Source organism: Vitis vinifera, chromosome 6 (assembly GCF_030704535.1).
Source record: "Vitis vinifera cultivar Pinot Noir 40024 chromosome 6, ASM3070453v1".
Classification (NCBI taxonomy): Eukaryota; Viridiplantae; Streptophyta; class Magnoliopsida; order Vitales; family Vitaceae; genus Vitis; species Vitis vinifera.
The window spans coordinates 7,043,583-7,069,420 of record NC_081810.1 but is presented as its reverse complement, the minus strand read 5'-3'; the positions used below and the strand labels follow the sequence as shown (position 1 = coordinate 7,069,420).

General features: G+C 32.7%; 2 protein-coding genes across 9 annotated transcripts; both read right to left on the bottom strand.

Moving 5' to 3' along the window:
* Nucleotides 1–542: 542 nt before the first annotated feature.
* LOC100256927 (phosphatidylinositol N-acetylglucosaminyltransferase subunit A) lies at nt 543–17,816 on the bottom strand. Of its 8 annotated transcripts, none has more exons than XM_059737503.1 (12): nt 17,674–17,815; nt 16,430–17,166; nt 15,089–15,170; nt 11,327–12,344; nt 10,773–10,912; nt 9,849–10,421; nt 8,485–8,639; nt 2,446–2,536; nt 2,196–2,312; nt 1,999–2,102; nt 1,035–1,125; nt 543–924 (listed from the first exon to the last, which is right to left on the bottom strand). In XM_059737503.1, the coding sequence occupies exons 4-12, from the start codon at nt 11,502–11,504 to the stop codon at nt 832–834; spliced, it is 1,542 nt and encodes a 513-aa protein (XP_059593486.1). In that variant the 5' UTR covers nt 11,505–12,344; nt 15,089–15,170; nt 16,430–17,166; nt 17,674–17,815; the 3' UTR covers nt 543–831. The 8 variants fall into 8 exon arrangements, with proteins under 8 accessions (XP_059593486.1, XP_059593487.1, XP_059593484.1 ...); XM_059737504.1 differs by having other exon boundaries at nt 16,430–16,601; XM_059737501.1 differs by having other exon boundaries at nt 16,430–16,516.
* Nucleotides 17,817–20,236: 2,420 nt separating this feature from the next.
* Nucleotides 20,237–21,728, bottom strand: LOC100248366 (uncharacterized). The gene has a single exon (XM_002279894.5). It carries the CDS (start codon nt 21,507–21,509, stop codon nt 20,349–20,351), a length of 1,161 nt encoding a protein of 386 aa, XP_002279930.1. The 5' UTR covers nt 21,510–21,728; the 3' UTR covers nt 20,237–20,348.
* Nucleotides 21,729–25,838: the final 4,110 nt, after the last annotated feature.

Below are 25,838 nucleotides of genomic sequence, written 5' to 3'. Positions count from 1 at the left end.
GGGACATTAATTCATGTTAAAATGTTTATAACCAAAATATGTGACTTTGACATTATTTTCATGTTAATGAATGCATTTAGTAATTAATTTACATATTTTTATAAGTGAATAATTTTTTAAATTTCTAGTTCACATTGATTCATTCGAGAATCCAAATGAGAAATTTGGCACATTTTAAGCAATTTATCATCATTTTTTGGGAATTGACTTTTCTTCCTTGGGTATATAACTAGTTTTATCAAAATAACAATCCACAAAATATGTCGTAAAATGGTTCTAAATATCAAATAATAGATAAAAAATCAAAATTAAAATAAATCTCAAATCATCTTTGAGGACTCATTCTTAGTTCTTTGAGAAGGAGCCATTGGAACATGTGCACAACTAAAAATTCCAAAGTAAAAAATATTTGATTGTTGACAAGTACCAAGTTGTGAAGTTGAGAACTCACGGTGATTAAAGGGTTGAAAGCAAATTTAATCTCTAAACCTAACCCAATTGTAAACATCATAGAAATATTAAATCATGTAACCAGAATTGAGTTGGGATCAGAAAAAACTAACTTCATAGAAATATTAAAGCATGTAACCAGAACTGAGTTGGGATCAGAAAAAACTAACTTCGAACCCACCATCCCAATTGCTTTCAATGATTGCTCATTACAAATTAGGAACGATTTTTCCATCCTTAATGAGACCAACCCGATGTGAATGGTAAAATGATAGATAATCTTACCCAGAACTCTGCACAGGGTCTTGGAGTAACACGACATAGAGGGAGGAATGAGGATGGTAGTCACCAAATCTTTCTTCATTGATCTTTGGAAGAAACTCATCTCAAGCTCAAGCTCCCGTCCTCTTTAAATTCCGGACACTCGGAATTGGGAAGACTAAAATCAGGTACCTCCTCGATTTCTTCAGGGGGCTAAATTGGAATATGAAAGAAAAGGGGTCAGCTCATGAAAAGAAAGCAAAAAATAAAATCTTTGAGATCGAATTTTGTAAAGAATGGGCACAACAAATATAAAGCACTACCTGCCATAGTTGCAATAAACGCCATAACAAAAAATCTATTATCATAACCAAGCAAAAAAGCTTGCCTGCCCAACCACCACATGGAAGGTACCTGACAACCAAATTAAGTCATCAGCAACCCATGTTTGCCTGGATTTTTCTCTGTAATTTCCCAAAATACCAAATATTGAGACAATTCCTTCTATATTGAAAATTACTATTGCATGATGCAAAGAAGCCATGCTGCTCCAAATTAAGGAAAGGACTATGTATTTGATACAATGCAATATTACAGTTACATTAAACAAATCTTTTAAAGACTAAGAGCTCGTTTGACCGTGATTCTAAAAAGCATTTTTAACTTTTCTAACAATTGAAATTTTTGATCAAAAGAGTTGTTTTCAAGTGTTAAAGAGGCTAAAAACATTTCCTAGAATCTCTGTCAAATAAATGTGATCTTGAGGTATTTTACCCAAATGAGGGTGTAAGCCTTTAGGAAGAACAAGACATAAACCTCAACTTAGACAAGTAAATAAATAATAATGATAATAATAAATTCTCAAAAAAATCATAAAAATACTTATAAAATTACATGAAAATTGTATCATAAGAAAACCATGAAATTCATATTCACAAAGCCTATAAAAAATAAAATAATACTCATAATAACAAAATTAATGATTTGTCATTGTCAATATATTCTAATTTAGGCCTCCCTGCAGACCCCTGTACAAAAAGATGGCACCAATATAAAAACAAAATCATGCCAAATTTGGTTGCAGGAATAAGTTTATGGACATTAAGGATGCTTACCTTAAAGAGCAATTGGATGCATTTATACTAACGAAGATTCTAGCATTTGGATCATACAAGTACTCACCATGAAGACCATTTACACCAATTGCAAAATGAATCCTTTATAATGAACTTGTTCCGTAAAAATTTCTATATAAGCATCTAAACTGACAAGTTTGCAATTCCATACCGTGAAAGTCTGTCTACAAGATTTTGATTGGAGCATCCCAAAGCACGATCATACACAATCTCCGTTCTTTTAGCAACATCATGCCAATTGTACAGTTTTTTCATCTGGCAAGAGATGCAAGAAACAGAAAAGAGACATATCTCAGATATTATAAATTTCAATTTAGAAAGGATTACAGTTATTTTAAATCAACTCACTCGAAGGTGCATAACTTGTGGGTCAATTTTGGGAAGTATGGATATTGCCTTTGTGATTGCTCGTACCATATCACTAGGATCTGGTTCTGCAAGGACAATCATATCATCTGGTAAAACCTGATAAAAAGGTGAAATGGCAAACATAAATTACCAAGCTAAATGCAAAGACAAATCTATGATCAGTAAAAAGACAAATGGCAAAAAATTATCAGATTAATCAGGTTAAAACAAAATATCTAAAGATGCATGCCTCTGGGACACCTCCAACACGTGTACTGACTGTTAATAATCCACAACTAGCAGCCTCCAATATGGCTATACAAAATGCTTCTGTCAAAGAACTGCCAACATGAGAAAATAAAATAAAATAAAATCAGGTGAAATTATTGATAAAGAACCTTAAGTTTGCTAAAAGACATGAAAAAACTGAACATTGATACAAAATAATATTTTATACATGCTCATGTGTTGTGTCAAAGATACATGCCTATACGCTAATACGAGTTCAAGTCTACATAACGATGGGCATTATGACAAGAATTAACAACTATATTCAAGGTTACCCAGCCCAATACTACGAAGTTTGAAAACCCTAGATTCCATGTTACTATATATGATTGTTTAGGTACAAATTTTGGACAACAGTATAGACGATTAAGAACCCATTAGGGAGTGATTTTGATTAAAGGACTTTTAATTTATAAGCTTTTTAAAAATAATAATTGGAAGGATCACCTCCCAGATCATTTTAAGAGGTTATCCAGGTTTTTAAAAATGATTTTCAAAAGTGTACAGAACACCTAATTTCTGCAAGCGCTAGCAAACATTAGGAAGCACTTCTAACTCTCTAAAAAATCACTCCCAAATGGGCTCTAAGAGTCTCATCTCCCAGATCATTGATTCTTGAGGGTAATGGGTAGTGTCCATTGATTCAAGTAGTAAGCACAGCCAACTCTGGCATCAAGTTTCTGTTTATTCCAATTTTCACCTGAAAGAAAATGCACCTCTAGAGCACTAGTACAAGTAGAAAGTTAAACAGAAGGCCCAAGTGCCTTAATCACAAGGACTAAGAAAACAAAACCAAATCCCATCGATACAAGAATCAGAACCTTAGATAATTACTTATTATTTTTTGATACGCAAAAAGAATTCATTAAAAACACCAAGCAAGATGGGGTGCTCCACAAATGCATAGGATGTATGCAATGGGAACCAAGAAGCAAGAAAAGAGAACAGAACCAAGACAAAGCTAACACCTACCAATAAAATCAACAAAATCCAAGAGAAACAGATCTGAAAACCCTAAAAAATCCCCAGTTCATATGCAAAAAAGATTCTTATTATTGTTGTTGGCAAGTTTATTAAGTATTCCATTCATTTAGGAGGTCAAATTATTTTTATTACATGATGATATGTAATTGATGTATTTTAGGAAGGTTCATGTTCTTTTCTGAGATATTTCTTTCTGATCTTCAGGACAGATTCTACAGATTAAATTCCCTAACTTCCATGTAGCTTATATATATATACTCATCTTTGAAATCAATATACAGAATTCATTTTTCCTCATGGTATCAGAGCTGAAGGCTCTTCATGGTAGGGTTTTGCAATTGTTCAACACTTATTACTGCTGACGAAGAATGATCTTTCATTTATTTATTTTTTCAAATCCTTATCTATCACACCATATCAGAAATCTCTTAAGTAATGAGCCAAGCAGCCACCCCTCAAATCATGAACACTCAACAATTACACTCAGGCTAATACCAGAATCTCCAAGCTGCTTCCAGCCGAATGGTAGAAACTATCTTGTTTGGTTTCAGTTGGTCCAAATCTTCCTCAAGGGCAAAGGAAAACTGAGTCATCTTATTAGACCAACACCTGACCAAGAAAATCCTAAATTTAATATTTGGGATGAAGAAGACTGCATGATCAGATCATAGCTTTGGAATTCTTTGGAAATGACAATAACTGGTACCTGCATGTTTTTAACCATGACTAGAGAAATTTGGGAAGCCATAAGACGAACATACTCTAAGATCAGCGAGGCTACTTAGATTTATGAAACTAAGACAAAAATCACATCAACCAAACAGGGAACCATGTCTACAATTGAATATTCCAACACTATGGAGGACTTGTGGCTGGAATTAGATCATTATCAGAACCTGAAAATGAAGTGCAGTGAAGACACTGCTATGATACAGAAATTTGTGGAAAGAGAGAGAATCCTTTAGGTCTTGTCTAGTCTGAATGTTGAATATGATCAGATTGGATTTCAAGTCCTTGGAAGGGAATCCTCACCACCATTGAGTGAAGTTTTCTCCATAATCAGAGCAGAGGAAGGCTGCCAGACAATGATGTGATAATCACTCTGCAGAAGGATCAGCACCTGTCATCTCTTTCACCAAACAATGGAGTGCAGGCTGCCACTTGAGGGGTGCTAAATAACAGCATCGGTCTTATTGCAGAATCTGGAAAAGCTGAAACATCCATACCTTCAACAACAAAGATGGCTTGTGGTGCAACGACTGCAAAAAGTTGTGACACACAAAGGAGAATTTCTGGAAGCTTCGTGGAAAGAACCAATCATGTGGTTAGAATAAAGCATGAACTGGACAGCTTAGTTGAACAAGCTTATGCGGCTCAATTTGAAGAGTTTTCTCATGAGAAAAATGTCAAACAAGAAAATGAAGGATTCAACAAAGACGAAATTGAACGACTCAAAAATCCCCTCTCATTCCTAGAAAATCCAAGTGCTTCAAGCTCATGGGCACGCTCAGTTAAGTACAGTGATTCTTATGCTCTAAGTGATTCAAAAGATTGTCTCTCAAGCTCCTGGGTAATTGACACAGACCATTTGACAAACTCTTCACATAATTTTTTCACATACATTCCTTGTCCTGGTAATAAAAAGATCAAAGTGGCTGGTCAAGGCACAAAAAAAACTGCCACTATCTCTATTCTTGAAGTCTGTTTTACATCTGCCAAAGTTATCAATTAATTTCTTGTCAATCTGTCAAATTACAAAAGATCTAAATTGCAACGTTACATTTTTTTCCTTCTCATTGTGTGTTTTATGACCAAGTTATAGGAAAGAAGATTGCATGTGATAGGGAACAGAAAGGGCTCCACCTTCTTGAAGCTAGTAGTGGAACCAATAACAAACTACCACTCTCTTACCTTTAAGAAAAAACCACATCAAATAAAGACTAGATTTGGCTACAACATCTTACATTAGATCATCCTCCATTCCCTTTGTTGAAAAAAATGTTTCCATTGTTTTTTGAAAGTTTAGACATCAATAGGCTTCACTGTGAAGTTTGTGAGTTGGCCAAACATCATAGGGCCTCATTTCCATTGTGATTAATAATAGATCATATTGCCCATTCACTTTGATTCATAAAGATGTGCAGGGTCCTTCTTGTATTCCTAATGTTTCTGGATCTCGCTGGTTTGTGTCTTTCATTGATGATTGCAGCACTAGAGCCACTTGGCTTAATTTGTTAAAAAATAAATCAAGCATGAGCAGTGTGTTTCCTATATTTCACAAAATGATCAATAATCAATTTGAGGTTTAAATAAACAATGTGACGTCTAACAATGCTCGAGAGTACTTTAATAAAATTCTATCCCCATATTTTCAAGAAAATGGAATTATACATTACTCATCTTGTAGTGATACACCACAAATAAAATGAGGGAGTGGAGAGAAAAAATAGGCACCTTTTGGAAATTACAAGAGCCTTATTGTTTCAAAACAATGTGCCTAACTCCTATTGAGGGGAAGCAGTACTAACAGCTGCTCACCCTTATAAACAAAATATTTTCTTGAGTTTTAAATCATCCTTCTCCTATGAGGCATTCTTGGAATTCTTTCCTGAGTTTAGTGGTTTCAACCAAATTCCTCCCAAAGTGTTCGATTGTGTCTCAGATGTTCACATCTATGCACAAAATCACAGCAATCTAGATCTTAGAGCACTAAGTGTATTTTTTTGGGGTACACTTCAACAAAGAAAGGTTACAAATGTTATCATTTATCATCAAAAAAATTCTTTTTACTTCTATAGATGTAACCTATGTTGAAAGTCAACCTTTTTTCCCAAAACCTTATCCCCAAGAGGAGCCTATAGTAAAAGATAAGAATTGTTCATTCTTTGATCTTGACCTGCCTAAACCTACTGAATCCAAACCTATGTTCACTCCTAATACACCAATTCCTACTCTTTTGTCCCAAATGAAAGGTGAGAAACTTGGTAGTCCAGTTATTGCTCTGTTGCAAGTCTATTCAAGAAAGAAACAACCACGACTTGAATCAAAGCAAGTCCAAGACTCGGATCCTATGACAAGTACTAAATTGCTCCCTTCTAATTTGCCTTCTTTAAATGGTGAGAACATACTAGAAAATGATGGTATCCATGATGATCAAATGGTATGCATGATGATCATATGGTATCCATGATGATCATCTTATGTTTAAGGATTTAGTCCATGATGATCATTTTATGTTTAAGGATTTAGACTTGTCAATCGCCATTAGGAGAGGAATAAAAAAATGCACTACTCAACATCCTATCTCCAACTTCATTTCATTTGATAGGTTGTCACCCTCTCATAAAGCCCTCTTATGTAAATTAAATCCCATTGATATTCCAAAAACTGTCCAATAAGTACTTAGAAATGAGAACTGGAGGAAAGATATGAGTGAGGAAATGAGAGCACTAGAAAAAAGTCAAACATGGGAGGTTGTTGAGCTTCCTAAGGGGAGAGACCAATTGGGTATAAGTAGGAGTTCATTGTGAAATATAAGGCAACTAGAACTCTAGAAAGATTTAAATCTAGATTGGTGGCCAAGGGCTATACTCAAACATATGAGCTAGATTACCAAGAAACCTTTGCTTCAGTTGTAAAATGAATGATGTTTGAGTTTTATTGTCATTGGCTAGCTAATCTTAATTGGTCTTTGCAGCAGTTTGATCTCAAAACACTTTCTTACATGGTGATTTAGAGGACTAGGATTGGATGAAAATCTCGACAACAACCATGTGCAACAACTTAAGAACACATTATGGACTCAAGCAATCTCCTAGGGGCTAGTTTGGACGATTTACTAAAGCTATGTTGAAGATGAAGTGTCAGTAGAGTTAAGGAGACCATACCTTGTTTATTAACACTCGTCTTCAGCAAAGGTGACTGCTTTAATTTTTTATGTAGATGACATTATAGTTATTGGTGATGATCTGGAAGAAATGGAACAACTAAAAAGACACCTCATTGTAAAGTTTGAGATAAAAGATCTAGGAAAATTGAAGTACTTTTTGGGGATTAAGGTAGCTCATTCGAGAAAGGTACCTTTATATCACAAAAGTATGTTATTAATCTTCCTATTGAAACTGGGATGCTAGGATGTAAGCCAGCCAAAACACAAATTGAAGCAAATCACAAGCTAGGTAATGATAAAAAGGAGGCAGTATGAAGTATGTATCCAAGGCTAGTTGGGAGGCTTATATACTTCTCTTTTACTAGACCGGATATAGCCTATGTGGTAAGTGTTGTTAGCCAATTTATGCATTCACCAAGAGAAAGTCATCTAGAAGCAGCGTACAGAATTCTCCGATACCTAAAATTCACTCTTAGGAAGGGTATTCTCTTTAAGAAAAATAGAGATTTGGGTTTGGAAGCAGACAGAGATGCAAATTTTTCAATCATAGAGCCTAGCTCTATCATGCATTTTCCCCCACATTTGGTTATTATACATATATAAAAACCCTAAAAAATCCCCAGTTTTATCATGTATTTTTTTTCCCTACATTTGTGTATCATATATCTCATAATACCATGTATTCTAAGTTTTTTTTTACACAATGAAAATTGAAAAATAAATATAAAAAAATTACTTATATATGTAAATCATATTATAATAGAAGAATGAAGTAAGGAGTAATTTATAACTACTTTATGAAAAATAGTAAGATCACAAGAGTTAAAATATTTCAATGAATAGTAAGATGCATACCATGTTTTACATAAAAATGTTTTATCGCATTGTTGTGTTTTATCAGGTAGCCTAAGTTTTAAATAACTATGATTATATCTCAATTATTAGTTTTTTATTGTTTTGAAAGAGGCTCTTAATCATATCCACAATTCAATAGATCAAAATTAAGGTTTAACTTTTATAAAGAACCATAATATCTGGTAAGTTGATCAAGCTACAACATGAAGTAGAGAGACCATTTTCAAAGATAAAGCAGACAAAAGTTTGACATACTAAGAACTAACTCATTACCTGTTCAAGAATATATGGCCAGAAATTAAGACCGACCGTACTCTAGCATGTGGAACAGCCCCCAGCATTTCAACTCGATCTTGAAGAGAGTTCTTTTCCCTCATTTCTTCCAGCCGCACTCGTTTAGGTCCATCACCTCCGACAATGAAACGAACCTTAACACATTTTTCTAAATGAGATGACAGAATGCAGACAAAAACATACTAATAATTGTGATTCCATCATGTAAATATGAAACTGCCATCCATACACTAATTTTCCCATATAGAGATTTTCCAAATAGAAAAAGAAAAACAAGCTCCACCACGATTGGCTTCCTTGAAAGGTAATTCTATACCCAGCAAGGCCAGCTCCTAAGTTAAAATTGTGAGAACTTATTTCCACGAATATGTTTTGATCCCAAAATAAATGGTAGGATTTCTAAAACCGATATGGTATGTTTTTGATCCCCAAAAAAATACAAAAAAGTAAAAAAAAAAATAAAAGACGAGAGAGAAAATTCTAAAACTGCTTGGAAAAGATAACAATTCTATTGAATCTTCAAAAAAACAATAAAATGGTCATTAATGCACAAATAAAACTCACAAATCCTGCAGAATAAAATTCATAAATAATGAATCTGACAAGAGTAGGCAGCAAAGTACTTCTTAATAGCATATAAGCAAAAGCCAAAAGCAAGTTATTTCTAACATCCAAACAATTAGTTTTCAATCAACTATTAAAAGTGGTATAGCAAGAATCAATGACAAATTAGAAACAAAGAAATATATCAAAAAAATTCCTAAAAAAAAAAGTATTGACAATTCAGATCTTGATATGTAGGAGATGAACCAATATATTATTGATATGCTAATATTAGTTTAACATCAACGATTCATCAATAAATACCTCAATGAACAATTTGATGTTTTAAAACATAAGTCAAAATACATATTTATAGCCATAGATAATGGAGATGAATGTATTGACAAAGACAGGATTTAATCCAATAAACCTAATTTGATGGCCATGGATCTTTTGCAAGATTTCAAGGCTAATGAATGTTTTTATCTCTTATATGCAATAGATGTTATCTTTCTCAACTTCTGTAGGGGAACGATGATCCACCATTTAAGATGGTGATGGCTTAGCGCATTTGATGCTACCCATTTTTTGGAAGGAGAAGAAACCAAGTACATGTACATCAAGGGATTGAGGTGGTGATAGGAAGGTATAAGGTTCCCATAAACCAAAAAAGATATAAAAATAAATAGAAGCAAATCCCTTATCCAGAGAAAAAGAGAAACCAGGAATGACAGGTTTAACAAAGAGTACTGTGTATGCATCAAAATCAAAAGGGCACTACCATGACCTAAGCAACTCACATTGGAGAACAAACGGCATATTTCAGGAATGACTTCAACAAGCAAATCTGCGCCTTTTCGATAAACCAATCTACTTATCACAATAATTACAATTTCATTATGGCTGAGTTTTTCTGGGGCAGGTGTGAACATAGCTGTGTCCACAGCATTTGGTATTACAAAGACCTTCTCAGGTGGTAGCCCTGACCGCAGGACTGTATTTTCCTTACTTGTATGAGAAACACAAATGGCCTGACTCACATCTGCTAAAGTAAATTGCAGCACCTTGTTCATGTGGATGCTCCCCACATCAGCAAAACCATAGAGTGAATGATCAGTGAATACGACTTTGTATCCCATAGTGCGTGCGTGCATCAGAGCTTCATGACAGAGAGTTGAGAAGGCTTGATGTCCATGCACCAATGATATCTTTTCCCGAATGAGGATTGTCCTCATAATTGGAAGAGTCCCATAAAATGTGGGTAAGGTGTTCTGCATGAGAAATGGTTTCCATGGTATGTAGTAAACTTTCAAGCCACCTGTCATATATCTCACTCCAGAACGATTTCCATAAGCATGAGTCAGAACCACCACCTGGATAACAATATAATAAAAAATACATAACCAGCTGCAACTACAAGTGAGTGAAATTAAATCTGATTCTGATATGCCTGCCAGGTAGACAGTAGTAACAATACAATTTTCTGCTTAATGACTTACAGTCCATTCCTTGACAAGAATTGAAAGAGACAGGGTTGACAAAAAGGGAATTCTGTTAGTGTTTTCTCCAATTTTCTTTCATTTTTGTTCCCTTCCCCCCACAAAACAGGAAGAAGCATTCAAAAATTGTCTTTTCTTTTCTCCCTGTAACACTCCTACGAAACACAATATAAGGGCTGCATGCAAAAATATACAGGCCTAGCAAGCAAGGAGTTACTTTCTGACCTTATGACCAAGCTTGAGCAAGCATTGTGATAGGTAGTAGATGTGATTCTCCACCCCACCAAAGTTGGGATAAAAGAAATCAGACACCATTAAAATTTTATGTCTTTTCTGGTCACCCATGACACCTGGTGTCTCAACAACTGCAATAGAAATAAAATTTTGTTTGAGATGGAAGCTAACCATCCATGCAAACCATGACAAGACAGACTGGATGTAAACAAGACAGCAACCAACAAAAGATATATTAAAATGATTTAAAATAGTAAATATCAATCAATGCAAAAAATGAAACAACAATGAAAACATTACATAAATCTTAGTAATGCTATGGGAGGAAATACAGTGGCTACTAATCATGGTCATACTGCCACTCTCTTGAAGGAAACCCATCAAGGAATTACTCAATGCGTATGAAGAAGCACAGTCTAAAGAAATAAATTTTGTGAGGAAAAGACCACATGCATTGGGCTTAAAAAGACTCCAAACCTCTCTTGACCTGATAAATCTCAAGCTTAATCAAATGATCAAGGAAAGCAGAGAAGTAGTTGCCTTACACGAGATTATCCCATTAATCAAAAACATAATACCATTGCCTACATTCTTTTTATTTCCATTTAAGGTGCTATTATCACCCTGTTTCTCAGCCACAAGTTGTAGCAATCCACTTCCCAAATCATCTTTATCCTTTATCTTCTGTCTCTTTTCCTGCTTTCCGTGATTGACCTTTTCCATTATATTCCCATCATAGTGCTCCCTTACCTTTCCAATCTATTTTGCATACACAATGCTGTCCTTCTCCTCAATATCACTACTCACCTTGTCTCTCTTTCCTTTCTTATTCTTCTTTGTTCAATTTCTTTCTTCCCCATTCTTTATTTTGGCAATGTCTTCCTTCTCGGTGATTTTCTGTCCCACAACTACCCTACATTTTCCCTTTTAATTACACTTGGGCATTTCCATCAAAAAGGAAATTGAATCGATTGCATATTTGTCACTATTCTCCCTATAGCTCCTCCTCTTATCTTTACTTGCTTTTGACATACAGTTATCCCCAGCATCATTCTCTTCATTCAACTTAAGGCTCCTTTTCTTCTCCCCTCCATCGTGGAACTTAACGTCTGAAAACTCTTTGACCACAGTAGCTTCTCCACCAATTCTCCTATGCTTCTTCAAACCTTTCTCACATCCCTTGTCATCTCTTATAATTTCCGATTTCCTCCTTGTCATCTGATCATTCTCCTTTCTATTACTATCAATCACTTCCACATAATCCTTCACATGTACAGCCTCATTTTGAATAGTATTGAATCCAGCATCATTGCAAACCACATCTTTCTTGCTCTTCTTCTTCTTGTTCTTGCCTTCCTTTTTCACTTTGGCGCCATCCTCCACCCTAGCATGCATGGCATCACTACAGTCATTTAACTCTTCAGGAGCACTGCCCTGACGCTTCTTCTGTTTTTTACTCTTCCTCTCTATCTTCCCAAGCATGTTGCCTTCCTCTATTCTACCCATGTATGTGAAATCTCCCTCAAGCTTTTTGACTAGTTATTGCTAACTCCTCAAGCAAAGCTGAAAACAAGAAAAATTCATCATGTCAGAAGGCCAATGGCTGATTAGAAACCCCTTCAGATGATTGTGGCAAATAGTCGTCACACAGAAACAACCATAAGAACCAAGCCCTTTGTTTGTTTACTTCGCTTTTTTCAATAATTTGAAGCAATACATTTCCCTAATAAATGGAGGCACTCGGTCCCACTTAAGGGCCCTTGTAAACACTATATTTACATGACTGGATCTATTCACGTCTACCCTAAGTATGTAATTTAACATTTTTACCTCCATCAATAACATAACTGAAAAATGATTATTTGAATCATTTACAATGTTCCGGGAAGCAACTTCATGTTTGAAGGACCATAGATAGAACTTCCATGAATAACATTTCTATTTATCTTTATATAATATTTCCAGGTTACTTTGGAGTCCAACTACTTCAAGCAGTTTCACCCTTTCTCCAACCTCAATTTTGTTGTTGGGATGATTCCTAAAGAAGCACCGAACACCAGGCCTTTTGAGTAAATTCAAAAGTGATATTTATCAGAGGATCAAGGAGAATATCCAGCTGGATTTACAAAACCACACAGTAACTTTCTCCTTCACTTCCTTCACTTAAAAAGAAGAGGGACAAAGGGGAGGATCACCAAAGTTGCTCCAGTCACACCCTTTTACCCAAATTTAAGCATGCAGAAATTCTGGAAGAAAGTCATGATAAAGTTTTTAAGTTCCCTCAGAATCACTCAAAGTTACATTTCCCTTGTTCACACATCAAAACCCCACAGCCATCTTTGACTACATCAGGACTTAAATTAAGTTGATTCCGACTATGGTCTTAATGAAACTGAAATAGAAGCAGTATGTTACAACATTTCATTTTACCCCATCTAGCACCTTATTCTACACAACAGCAAAATAATTTATGGCAACTCATTTCATAGACTAGAAAAAACCCAAATAACAATGAATCAGATACATATCCAGAAATTGAAAGAATCCTAATAATAGAATAAAACTTATACATATACTCAGTCATAGTAGCATGAACTTTCCAAGATTTCAATCATTTGAAAGTGGAATCCAAAAATCCAAAAATTTTAAACCCTTTGATTGGATTGAACAAACAATTCCCATGTCAAGCATTTTAAAAAAACACACTGTGCAAGAGAGAAGCTAACATGAAACATAAAATCAATAAATCCAATTCTTATTTCAGAGCTTCTAGCTTCAGTTTCTCCTCAGTCCCATCCTCAAAAAATGGGTACACCCCTCTCTCTCCCTCCCTCCCTCCCTCCCTCCCTCTCTCTCTCTCTCTCTCTCTCTCTCTCTCTCTCTCTCCTGTCTTAGAGTTTCCTCTTTCTCACATGTTGGCCTCTCATTGAACTTTTATGTCTACTTCTAACCCAATTTGGTTTTTCTTCAGGATTTTGCATTATATTTATTAATACAAAATCTAGAAGAAAAACCAAATAGTGTTAGAAGTAGCCATAAGTAAAAGTTCAAAAGGCTTACCTGTTTTAAAGATGGGATTGATGAGAGACTGGAGTTAACAGTTCTGAAATAAGAATGAGGAATCAATTCCTACCTTTTCCCTTGGTTCAATCTCTCTCTTCACTTTTCTCTCAAGGTTTCCTTGCATTCTTCTAAGAAAAATGAGGAAAATATTTTAACATTTTCCTCTTCTTTTTTTTCTTTTTCCCCCTACCTTTTTGCATCTCATCCATGCATAAAAAAAAAAAAATTCCTTTTCATTTTTTTTCTTTTCTCACATTTTCCAAGGTTCTAAATATGTCCTAAAAAACTCATAAAATTTTAATATTTTCTTTTTGAAACATCAATTAGGATTGACTACATATGAACTTTGTTTAATAGATGTTTGCTTATCTATACTATATATAAAAAGTACAAAAAGTTCCTTGGCAATCATTGTATTCATCCTGTGTACTATGGTGCGCTTTCTTCATGGCATTTTTAATGCATTTCTTGTTTACCTATCAAAAGAAAAATAAAAGTACAAAAAGTTTGTAGACTTTTTCCTTTCTAAACTACCTCTATTGTATATTTGTATCACTTATCTCCCCTCATATTTCACATTTTTATTATTTAAATATAACAATCATAATAAGCTCATCTTAAAATACATAATAAATTCACCTTTTTATTACTTATTGATTAAAACTGATAAAAATTAAATTCATTTTACTTATTTTATACCTTAAAGTTGCTTCTTTTCTATTTTTAATATACAAGTTTTTATTTTTTATTTTTGTGTTACTCTCCCTTTTCTTCCAAAGGCTTCCATTTTGGTATCATGATAGATATTATTTATATTTTCATGCCAAAGTTAGTGAACTTTTATTCAAGATAAATCCTTTTTTATATATTTAATTGTTAGACCCAAGTCTACTCCATTAAATGATTGAAATGAAAGGATAAAGCATACAGAGCATAGACATTCTATTGCAGATGAATCTATCCAGCTAATAGAAATATAACACCATATATAGGTGGTAAGACATTCATCTCTAGGTTTATTCAATGATGGAATTAAATGTTCTCTTCAAACTTCAGCCAACTGCCAGTGAAAACAGCATGATCTAACAGAAATTTCAAACCTCATATGCTTCGCTAAATTACCCATTACTTAAAAATGAGAATGTGTTGAAACTCTAAAAGTAAGTTTAAATATGCAGCCATTCAACTGCAAGGCAAAATGAATTAATAACCCAGATTAACATTTTGCAAAATTTGATACTCACATTACTAGGGAGGGTTGAGGAACACGCTTGGATGTTTCAGATAAGTCGAAGATAGACCCCATGACCATCAGACGGAAGAGGCCTGAAATTATTAGAATACGAGAATAGGTAAGATGAAATTTTCTCCACCACAAAAGGATAATATACACTCGTATAAGATTAACTGTAGAAACTGCCTAAGAATTTTCTTTTTGTGTTTTTTATAAGCTAAATACATAAGAAATTGTGAAGAAAATTGCCTTTGCAAGATCATCCACTTCACAAAAAAAGGATGTCCAGATCAGGCTGTCATTCTAGATGACACTTTCTACAAATTCCTCTCTTGCTCAAACTCCTTTCCAGAATTATTCAATTTGTTCTAACATTTCCTCAGTGGGAAATTCTCTATTTTTATCCTATAATTAAAATTTTAGCATCATGAGGAAAATGATGACTGGTGATCATTGGCATTTTTAATGTAGTCCATAATTTTTGATGGGTTTTCAATGTAGTCCATAATGTAATCCTAGAACTCAAAATTTTCAACAATAGCATTGACAGGTTAAAAGCATTCAAAGATAAACCCTATCCCTCCGTTTGGTTTCCAAGAAAATAGAGAAATAAAAGAAAACAACATTTTCCCTCCTATGTTATTTTTCATCTTTTGCTACCAAAAAAGAGAGAGAGAAAAAAGGAAAAATGGAAAAACCCTTGACAGTGTGAACTACAAGTGAAGTGGCATTTTTCTATATTCACAAATCATGTTGATGAAAAATGAAAATTTTACAATTCAAATTTAATTAATTTTTTTCATATTTTCTCTCTATTTAAACTAAAAATGGTTTTATATAAGAAAACATTCTCGAACAAAAATCCTTTTTTGATATTTTCTATCTGTATAAACTAAAATTATTTTATATAAGAAACCATTCTCTAACCAAAAATCCAGTCCTAGCTGTAATCCAAACTGGCAATAGTTCCAGGGCTGTTCAGAAACCCTAGAAATAAAAACTTCCGGCAATTGCATTCCCAAATTATAATGCACGCAGAGTGAAATCCGGCACTCCGCTTGGGTTACTAATAAAACGAAGAAAAGTACAAGAAAACCACATTTTGATTACTGCGTTTGATCTCTCACTTTCTTTGCTACCAAAAATAAAAAAAAAACAAAATAAAAAATATAAAAAATTCAGAACACCTTAGCCAGAGAGTCATGAGTTTTAGGTAAAATACAATATTCTGTATTCTCGAGCCTTAGACGGTCAAAAATTTTACGATTTAAAATTTCCTTTCATTTAACATTGTTTTCTCAGCATGCAAACGAGTCGATTGATTGAACTGGGATAGAGATTGGAACAATACCTTGAACTCAGAAATCGACCGAAACGCAGAGTTTGGAGATTGATTGATTGAATGATTTTGTGTAAACAGAGATGAAGGATTCTTCTGCTGCAAGCAAACCCAAAGCGGCGTATAACGTGACGTGAGTTCAATCAAGCGTCCGAATGAAAGCCAGGCCAAGCTCAACGCTTCGCTTTAAAATTTCAATCCATGTAAATCTAATTTTAGTTTTGAAACATGTTTTTATTATTATTGTTATTATCGTCATCTTAATTAATCAATTTCTTTATCTAGGAAAAGAAAGAAAAGGGGAGAGCTAAAGAGGCCAGCTCACATGAGTTGGTCCCAAATAAAACCCACTTTCTACTGGGCCTCAAACGGCTAAATACTTGATGGGCCCTTTTGGTCGCCCACAACCGTGGGACCTAGAAATGCAACGTCCACACTGTCGCTTTTCTTTAGGCTAAATTGTTTATCAGAATGGGCCACATCAACAGAGTGATGATTGGGCCAGATTTTCCTTTCGGTTTAAAGTTAAAGAAAAACTGGCCCATTAACATCATTACAAGGGAATTTTCAATTTTAATGCAATTATAGACTTGGTGTCAGCAAGGATGAAAGTCTCCATTTTTTCGCGGAAATTTCGCCGAAATTTCGGGTTTCGGTGGCCGGCGATACGAAAGACGGGGGCGAAATGTCGACGGGAGAAATTTCGCCAAATTTCTGTTAAAATCGGCGAAAAAATCACCGAAACATGGCTGCAAGCAAAAAATCGGTGAAATTTCGGTTTGTATCGCCGATTTTTCGGGAAATTTCCCGATATTTCCTACCAGTCCAGCCCGCGCACAGGATACAAAATCTGTCCAATTTTTATTTTTATTTTTTAAAAACATAAGATGTTCCTTGGTAATCTGATCATGACTTGCAGGCAAAGGTTGTTTTTCAGCCTGGCTCAAAAATCGTGGATTTAGGGTTCGTGAAATTTAAATCCAATGGCACAAAAGCAAAGCGACCCTAGAACAGATCAGAAAACACAGGGAGAAAAAAAAAAAAAAAAAAGCAATTTTTTTGGTTTTCCTTGAGGGTTTTGCATGGATTTTCTCGGAAATCAAACGAGGATGAATTTTCTCGGAAATCAAACGAGGATGAATTTTCCCGGAAATCGAATGGGGGATGGATTTTCCCGGAAATTGAATGGGGGATGGATTTTCTTGGGAATCAAACAGGGTTGCAAAAAAAAAAGTAACAAATGATTAGATTAGAACCTGCGAGGATTGAGAGTGAAAGAGGAAATTGGGGCCGATTCTCTCGTCCGGAGGGCAGCTTCAGCCAAGGGCTTTTTGATGCCCGAGTGAGAGAGTCTTCGGCAAAGGGCTTTTCGGATGGGTGGCCTTTTGATTTTTTAAAAATTTAGTAGAGATAAAAAAAAAAAAAAAAATGGAAACAAATCATGACTCCATGGCGATGGTCAAAGTGAATTTGGATGTGATCCAACGATCCAAAGTGAACCCAACAGCTATGCGATAATATATACAAATTATTGGTATTTAATAAAATCAAGTTAATATATATAAATTATTTGTATTTAACAAAATCAAATTTTTTATGAAGCTTGATAATGAATACATAATTACAAAATTCGTATTTTTTATTGACCCACATAATATAATTACATATAATATCGTAAATCATATAATATATATATATATATATATATCAAATTATTCAACAAAATAAATTTAAATTATTTATTATACTTCTAATTACATTGTTATGAGGTTTTTTTTTTTATATTTTTATAAGTTTTGATCAATTTTTTTTCCAAAATATCCATCGATATTTCTTCGATATATCCAATATATCCGTAAAATCAAGTTACCGATATATCCGTAATTACCGATATTTTCATCCTTGGGTGTCAGAAGGGTCGGTCTTGTGTAAACTGGCTCCTCGTAAGTTTTTTTTTTTTTCCAAAACTCCATAATAGCTTTTATATTTATTTTCATAAAATTTTTAAAAGATTCTATAAATTTTAAAAAATATTTCAAAAGAAAATTCATGAAAATATTGTTTCTCTTAAAAATTCTATTTAATAAGAAGTTACTTTTATGTTATGATAAAAATTTTATAATAATAGGAGGCATGAATGAAATACATTTTTCAATCTTGTACCGAAAAAATGTTGGTAAATCACTAGTTGTAATATCTATAAATAAGTCTTATTATTTTGTATTTTATATGTTCTCATTACTTTGTGAATTGTGACTAAAGGATGTTTGGTAAAACTTAATATTTTTTACTTAATAATTTAAGTTGATTTTAAGATAAATTATATTTAAATTATTGAGTTAAAACTTATTATTTAAAATATTAAGGGTACTTGATAAAATTAATTTAAATCATTAAATTAATATATTTATCATCATAAATTATAATTAGAATAAATAAGGTCAAATAACAATAAAAATTATAGTGTAACAAAAAAAAAAATTCATGAAGGTAACTTAACACATGAAAAAAAAATGTAGAATGAAGATATGAATTTAAAAATATAAATTAATTGTCTTTACTTATTACTTAGAGTTATTGTTTACTTTAAGTCATATTATTAAATTATTTTATAAAACATATTTAATTTAACTAATAAATTAAATTAAATTATTAATTTATTTTAAGTTATTTGGTTGGTTTATCAAACATCTCATTAATGTATTTTTTTTATTTTTTTTTATCATAATTCAAATTGCATATTTGATATGACACCAAATAGCCATTGTAGCCTTTTCCTAATAACAATACAAAGTCACAACTTCAAGCCTTTAGCTTTGATTCTAGCTTATAAGTGAAACCAAAATAAGAAGGTATGGTTCCATTTGGAAAATATTTTTGAAAACAATTTTAAAAAATAGTTTTGAGAATAATTTTTGAAAACCGTTGGCTAATATTTTGTAAAATAAAATACTAGTTGGAATAAAAAAAAAGTGAAAATAACAAAAAAAAATTAAAAAAAAAAACACAATTTTCATTGTTTTTATTTTGAAAAATAGAAAATTGTTTTAAAAAGTAATTACAAATAGCCTATTTGATAACTGTTTTTAAAAATAATTTTAAAATTGATTTTTGTAGAACAATTTTAAAAAATAGTTTTGAGAATAAGTTTTAAAAATTGTTGGCTAAAGATTCGTAAAATAAAATACTAGGTGGAATAAATATAAGTGAAAGAAACAAAAAATAATTAAAAAAATAGAAAACTATTTTAAAAAGTAATTACAAAAAACCTATTTAACAACTATTTTCGAAAACAATTCTCAAACTTATTTTTTACAACAAAACTCTATTTAAAAATTTATAATATTTATAATATTTTTAAATATATTTTAAATATAATTTTTACATCTAGTGTTTAAAACAATTCTAAAAAAAAACAATAAAAATCTTTCTACTATTTGTGACTGAAACTTGGAAATGATTTGCTCTTGAAATCAGCCGAAGAGTAAGGACAAAGAAAACAAATTGATGATTAAAGAGTCAAATGAAATGGGCTGACAAAGTGGCTTAATTCGGTTTATCACATTTGAACAAGGAATGATGAGTCTCCATGACCAATCAATCCTCCTACCAAAAGGGCTCAATCCACGGAGCTCCAGTCAACGGGATGAACACAGGAAAAAGTGCCAAAAGGCCAAACTACCTATTTTTGCCTCTATCATGATTATTATACTCTAACTCATCCAAATTCCCTATACATATATGGAAATAATTCACACAAAAAGATTAGTTTGTTCCCACTAAACTGACCATTTAACAGCAAATCTGACTAAAATCAAATGGCAGAACTAGATCATATACATTAATACTGAAGATAATAATAGTCCATGATCAGAGAAAAGAACAGAACTAGCTGACATCAAACACAGGAAATAAGCTCGTGAGTCGTGACTCACACAGAGTATACTATTACAAAGCAAGGTAGCACAGACCTTGGGTTGAATACCAGTAACTCTTCGTCGTCCACCAACCTTGTCAGCGATCCGCCGCCGCCTATGGCGCTTCTGCCCACCACTGAATCGAATCCGCCGTCCTCCTTATCCACTTCGTCCTGGTCGCTTCCGATTCGGCCGGCCACCACTCTGCACACAAGCATCGCTCTCTTCACATTCATGAACCTGAACTCGTCTTCGATGTCCTCCGGGATCGTGGCGTGTGCTCTCCAGCTGGTGGATAGCGTGGAGATTCCGTCCAACTTGGGTGAGAATCCGGTTCTGATGATCCCACAGACGCTGCAGTACTGGTGGTTGCAGACGCTGGAGTTTCCGTTTTGCCCCAAATTGCATAGGAACGTCGAGCAGTGAAACCTCAGGAGCTCGTTGCCGTCGGCGATGCACCTCTCGTCGCGTCTCCGAACGGCGCCGTTTCTCGCCGCTTTGGATTTTACAGACTCTCTGTACTCTTCGAACCTCGCCAGTATTTTCGAGCTGTTGTGGATTTTCAAGATCCGCTGAATTTTCGGTATCTTTTCACTGTCGGTCCAACCGGTTTTGAATATGATCCGGACTATGTTATTCCCTGAATCTCCGTCAATGAGCTCCGAAACCGCGTGTTTCAGGGCTTGATGCTGTTCGAGATTCTGCGGTTTCTGAAAGACTTCGCCGCATGCCGGGCACGGAAAGATATCGTTTCGGAGAGGAAAGAACTGATGGTCGGCGGAGATATCGGACTCCGGGCGAGTCGCAGTCGGGACTTTGCGTTGAGGATCCGACACAACCATCATTTCAGGCAGTACAACGGAGACCACGGAGTGCAGGGACGATCTGGCGGAAGACACCGTCGCCGTCGCCGGTTGCGTGTCCATACTCGCCGTACATGGCTTGGAAGCGAAGATCTTTTTCAGATAAAACCACGAAGACGAGAGAGCATTTCGCGATCTACTGCGAGAATCCATGGGCGAAAGGTGGTGGGAAGACACCGGAGACACCTTCCTTTTTCTCGAAGGGCGGCGGTCGCCATCCTCCACGGTAAACATAAAACAACCCAGATGAAACAGAAGTATAAAAAGAGAGATGAATCTGCTACAGAACGAAGATGTTATGCCGGCCATCATTAAAACTGAATGTTGAATGAAGTTATCTAAGTGCCACACAGAAGCTTACAAAGTATTGCATTGCATGACCTGTTCAGGACGAAGAGAAGGGACTTGGGAGAATGAGTCTGATGATGAAGAAGAAAAAGAATGAATGTAACCCGACCGGGGTGGGGACATGGAAGAATAAAGTTAAGAGTAGGTGTAACGCAACTTCATAGCATCTATCACAAACTTTTTACAATTTCTCTTCCTGGATATCAGAGATTCATATCTTTATATAATACATAGCCAGTATCACAAAAAAAATAAAAAAATAAAAAATAATAATAAAAAAATCATTTCATTTCATCCACACCAGAAAGGTAAGTACTCTGTCATTTTATTTCAACGATGTCCAAGAAAAATGGATTTTTTTTTTCCTTTCAATATTTTCTATTCCTCTTTCCCTTTGAAGAATGATACACTTTTCATATCTTATTGTTTTTTCATTGTGGTTAATAATCTTTGAGCATTGCCTCTTAATGAAAGTTTAATTAGATTTGAGATGCTCTGTCTCGAACTTTTTCTTAATGGAACTATTAAAAATGTAAATATTTTTTTAATGCCCCCTAAAGGAGAATCCAAAGCATGCATTCACGCAAATCTGCCCATTTCCACTAGTCTTTGCCCACCAATGCCCTGTACTCTTTAAAGCTCGAATGAAGCCATTTTACTGATGTAAGTTTTTACCTTTATTTAATTTTGGACTATTAACTATGAGACAAATCTCCTAAGAATCTTAAGCCATCTTGTAAAGGTTTGAGTGGAACCAATTTCAAGGAAAATTGATTTCCACTGCCCACTGAAATGGTTTGTATTATGAATCTACTTTGAGGGCTCTTATTTATGTGTATTTCTTTTCTAAAATTATTTTTCAAACACCTATTTTTTTTTTTTAAATATTTTTTAAATAAAAAATAATTTCTAAAATCACTGCTAAATAAACTCTAAATTAATTTATGGATGCAATTTTTTATTAAAAGATTCTCGAATGAGTGATTGTTTGATTTTTATTTTTATTTTTTTAATCGGGGATCTATGATTGAATAAAAGTAGGGACAAAAAGGACAAAAATAAGGAAAATATTGGTTTGGATATAAATTTGATATACATGCTTAAAATGTAAAGGGAGAAGATTGAGGAAAATAATTAATTTGTTTTGTTTGTTTGATATTAATATTTTCTTAAATAATAACAGCTTATTTTAAGAAGGCCATACAAATTTGTTAATTTTTTATATAGGTAAATAGAGAAATAGAAATAATCTAATTTTTAAAATAAGATTTTTTATATTTTATTTCTCTTTATGAGATGTTTGGTTGATTGAATATAACATAATATATGATAAAAGAATATATATTATATTATATTTCATATTTGTTTGACGATAGAATATGATAAGTAGTGGAATATATTATCCACATTTTTTTATCTCTTCTATATGGGATATGCATATCCCATGTATTATAATTTTTTTTTTTTCATATACTCATTTTGTAAAATAAATATTTTATTATAAATTAAATTTATGGTTAAAAATAAAAACTAAAAAAAAGTGTTTATAAAATAATATTAATATATGATATATATATTACATATTGAATAACATAATATATAAAATTATTTATAAAGTTTAAATATTTTAATCATGAATATTGTTAAAATATAAGAGAAATTTCAATTTTTTAAATAGAAAATATTAAAATATGATATAATTTTTATTTTAAACATTGAAAATAATATATATTTTATTAATTTCATGAATTAAATATAAAATAATATATTCCATTATATACCATGCCTTAGAATATCATGTTAATAGGATATATATATATATAAATAGATCATATCTCATTGAAAATCTATTTATAAAATATGTGTTTCATATGCAATGGATATGATATCATAAAATATACATATCATATCTTATCTCGTCAATCAAATGTCGCATTTATATTTTTCATAATAAACCAAATTGAAAACTATTTTTTTTAAGACATTATGGGTCAAAATACAACGCAAATTTATTTGGATAAAATAAAACACCTTACATAACATGAAATACAAAAAATTGCAATTCATGTAATAGATTATTATGATATAGGAATCATATATTACCTATTACAAAAATTAGGCTAATCGAATCTAAGGTGATCACCCTAGAGGGAGGTGAATAGGGTGATGATATATTTTTGTAAATTTAAATTATGTGAATGCAAAGGACAGTTATATATAAATATACAATAAAACAATATAAAAACAATTACATATAAAGTAAGATAGTACGGAAGAGAAAATGCAAACATAAGATTTTTATAGTAGTTTGGCGCAATGACCTATGTCCACTCTTCTCTAACTTTAATCACAAACTTGAGGTTCCACTGATTCAAGACTTCCAACACAAACCTTTAAACAATACAATTAAATTATGGTTCTAATCCCCTTTTAGACTTTTGGCTATAAACATCATTTACAATTCTCAAGAGATACCCTACTATTGAACAACTTTTCAAGTGACACCTCACACTTAGACTTTTCTTCTCAAAGATTTACAAACGAGAATAAGAAATATTCTCATAAAATCTTAATACAAAACTTTAGGCTTAAATGCTATAAGAAAACTAGAATTAAATAATGCACTCAATATATGCAAGTTTTAGAACAATGGTGCACTAAAAAACATTATCCCAAAGCTCAAATATATTCAAGAAAGGTTTAGGAAGGTTAAACTTTTGAAACAATGAAGATTGCAACATTTTTATAAAGGAAAACGACCAAACTAGCAGTTAGGGGTTCAATCAGTTGAGTTGGGAGTTGATCGATTGATTAGCCGTTATCATTTAATACTTGGCAGATAACATTGGACCTCGACCAAACCTTGATCGGTTGAACAAGAGTTGTGGAAGAGAAATAAGGTTTTTGTATTATTCGACCGGTTGAGCTAAACTAGTAGATCGATTCCTCATTCGATTCAACTGGTTGAACCGTTTTTTACTCAACAACCATCATTTTCAACTTAAAACATTTTAAATAAGTTTAGAAAACATTTTATACAAAATTTTAGCTGATAACGTGAAATTATCTAATTTTAAAGAATTTAAAACAAAATTACTTTTTGATGATTTTGGTACATAAATTAATAATATAATGCATGAAAAACATAATGCATCAACAACCTTACAAAAAAATCTTATGAAAATTAGGTCTTGAAAAACACTTATCTTTGAGATATTTTTCTTTTTATCGATTTCTCTTTGGCAAATTAGCCAAATATTAGTTTCACATTACTGATTGAGGTTTTATAAATGGAATCAATTTTATTTTTTTTGTGAAACAAAGGATATCTAGATCAAAGGAGAGAACATATTTAATTGCACTTTATGCTCCGATCTCTTTTGGGTGAAACAAAGGATATCTCGAAGAGAACGAGAAAATCTCATATGACCAAATTTCATATTAAATTTAAAAGGAAGTTAAAACCAAACAAAAAATCATAATATTATAAATAAATAAAATTTTGCAGAGCTTTTATAGGAAATAATATTTTTTTTATTAGTTATAAATTTTGAATAGATACGAAAATCTCATATAAATTTTTTTTCCAAAAAAATGGTTTGACATTTCCTTCTTGTAAAGATTAAACATCAGTTTCAGAATTGGACACACGTAGTTAATACTGCAACTATTCGCCTTTTAAAGGCCATAATCATTATTGATTTTTAAGGTAGTATCAATTCAATTAAGCTTCTTATCGCGCTACAATGGAAGCCATCTAATTATGTATGGGTATATTTGAGGGCGGTCCACGTGATCTCACATGTTTCACCTTTCTTCATCAGTGGGCCCATCGTGATCTTCCCTTTTGCCTATAAAAATTCTACTCTTCCCTCCCTCTCTCTTTTCCCTTAAAAGATACACATATAATATTCTACAACCAGGCCAAAATTTATTTATTTTTTTAATCTTTTGATGTGGACTTTGTAATCAAAATCCACATGCCCAACATCCATTTCGATAACGAAATATTACAAAATAAAAAATATTAAATCATGAAAAAATAGAAAAATAAATATTTTAAAATTTTAAAAAATTGCTTTCAACAAAAAAAAAAAAAAAAAAAAAAAACACCATCTTACATATTAAAAAAAATCATATTAAATTGTTATTTTTGAATATTTTATTTATATTAATTATTAAAAAAAAATCAACATATTACTTTTTCTATTTAGAGAAAACCAAAATAATAAATCATCAAAAAATAAAAAAATAAACAATTTAAAATTTGAAAGTAAATTACTTTCAATAAAA